A 1,756-nucleotide genomic window follows, 5' to 3' on the forward strand; every position below is an offset into this window, starting at 1 on the left:
GTGCACTCTCCAGTGCGCCACCGGGCCGGCCCTTACTGTTTAGTTTTAAGAGTTCGATATATATTCTGGATACAAGTCCCTTATCAGTTATATGATTTGCAAATATTTTCTACTATCTGTGGGTTGTTTTTTCACTATCTTTAAAATGTAGTACAAGAAACTCAAAAACCAAACTAAAGAAGAAAAGGGCCGGCCCGGTGGCACACTGGAGAGTGCGCAGCTTGGGAGCGCGGCAGCGCTCCTGCTGAGGGTTCGGATCCCACGTGGAGACTGGTTCCCGCTCACTGGCTGAGCGCGGTGCGGGTGCAACACCGAGGGTTGCAATCCCGTTGCCGGTCAGTAAAAAATACAAAAACGAAAAAAGAAGAAAAAAGTAAAGAGCACAACATGCTGTAAGTTTCTCTATGCTAATTAACTTTTCATAGAGAAATCTATAGCAGTAAAACCTCACATACCCATGTTCCATTTGTTAATGTTCCTCTTCTGCCCATCTCCTCTCCATACGACTTCCTTCCCTCACTCTCTCCTCCCTCTTGGTACTAACTTGGTACCAGCGGAACTCCAGAGTCAGTTTAGAAACTACAGGACTTTCTCACTGCTGGACAAATCTCAACAAAGTAAGGAGAAAATACCTTTCATCTACAGAAAAATACATGGTTTTTAATTTTTTAAAACAGTCCTTACAAATGTAATTTTTAACGAAGTAGTCTTGTAAGATTTGAAGACTTCAGAACAGGTGCTGGGTCTTGTAAAAGTCAGCCATAACTTCTAAACTTTGCAATTATTATTGTCTTAATATCTAAATGGATATTTCCTTATGTTTGTGAATTTCTTTTTTAAGTCAGGAAGTCAGAAGGAGATTAACAGTATGCCCCTGTTCTCCTGTGTGCAGTAAATTAAATAAAAGTCCTATGACTCTGCTTGAGTTCTAAATTAAATCAAGAGTTCAAATCTGTATCTCTTTTAAATTAACACATCTAATTTACTGTATGTCTTACCTCTCACCTTTTTTTAGGGGTTTTCTCTTGCAGTGAGATGTCTTCTTTCTGGAGATTCTTTGAGTTAGGTTTTGTTCTGTCTTGTTTTAACTCCTTTGGTGTTGTTCTGGATCTCTTGTTTGAAGGTACAGTTGCAGAAACAAAATCATCTATTTATGTGTGAATTAAAAGTAAAAGAAATAAAATTATTTTCTTAGCAGTTGAAATTCATTTCAGTGCATATTCAAGTTTTACAGGTTAAGCAAATTGTTTAACTTCCACAATTCAGAAATCACTGTTGGTGTTTTGTTTGTCTTTACTCTCACACATCTGTTTCAACTCTTCATTGTTTTGATGGCCTTTACTTTTTAAAATACCAGTCTATCAAAAGCCAATTTGCTAAAAAACTGCAAAGGCAATTAAGGTATTCTATAAATATCAAAGAAAAAATGATTAATTAAAAACCTGTAAAACCACTAGAAAAACTGTAGAATTTTATCACATTAAAAAGTGGAAGGAAATGATTTTTATGAAAACTTCACAATGTAGCCAAATATCTTCTTTCAAAGGCCCACTACCTATTCCTAGTACATTAGCCAAGCTAAGGAAAGTAACGAGCATCATGGGGAAAGAGAAAGTGGCTCCTGTTTGAGGATTTTTACAGTAGTAGTATTTTCTCTTTCCATTACCATAATGACCTTCCTATGACCCTACCAAGGTAACTTCTTAATTTCTGGCAAAGAGATGCTCTTTTCTAGTCCATCACTGCTTCTCACAGG

General features: G+C 36.9%; 1 protein-coding gene across 1 annotated transcript in view; it reads right to left on the bottom strand.

The window, feature by feature from the left end:
- RAD51AP1 (RAD51 associated protein 1) overlaps nt 1-1,756 on the bottom strand; it is a 32,205-nt gene that overhangs the window by 24,360 nt on the left and 6,089 nt on the right. Inside the window, 1 exon segment of the mRNA XM_008587082.1 lies at nt 1,006-1,147. Within this exon segment, the coding sequence (XP_008585304.1) occupies nt 1,006-1,147 (142 nt within the window).

Source organism: Galeopterus variegatus, unplaced genomic scaffold (genome assembly GCF_000696425.1).
Source record: "Galeopterus variegatus unplaced genomic scaffold, G_variegatus-3.0.2 Scaffold4245, whole genome shotgun sequence".
NCBI classification, from domain to species: Eukaryota; Metazoa; Chordata; class Mammalia; order Dermoptera; family Cynocephalidae; genus Galeopterus; species Galeopterus variegatus.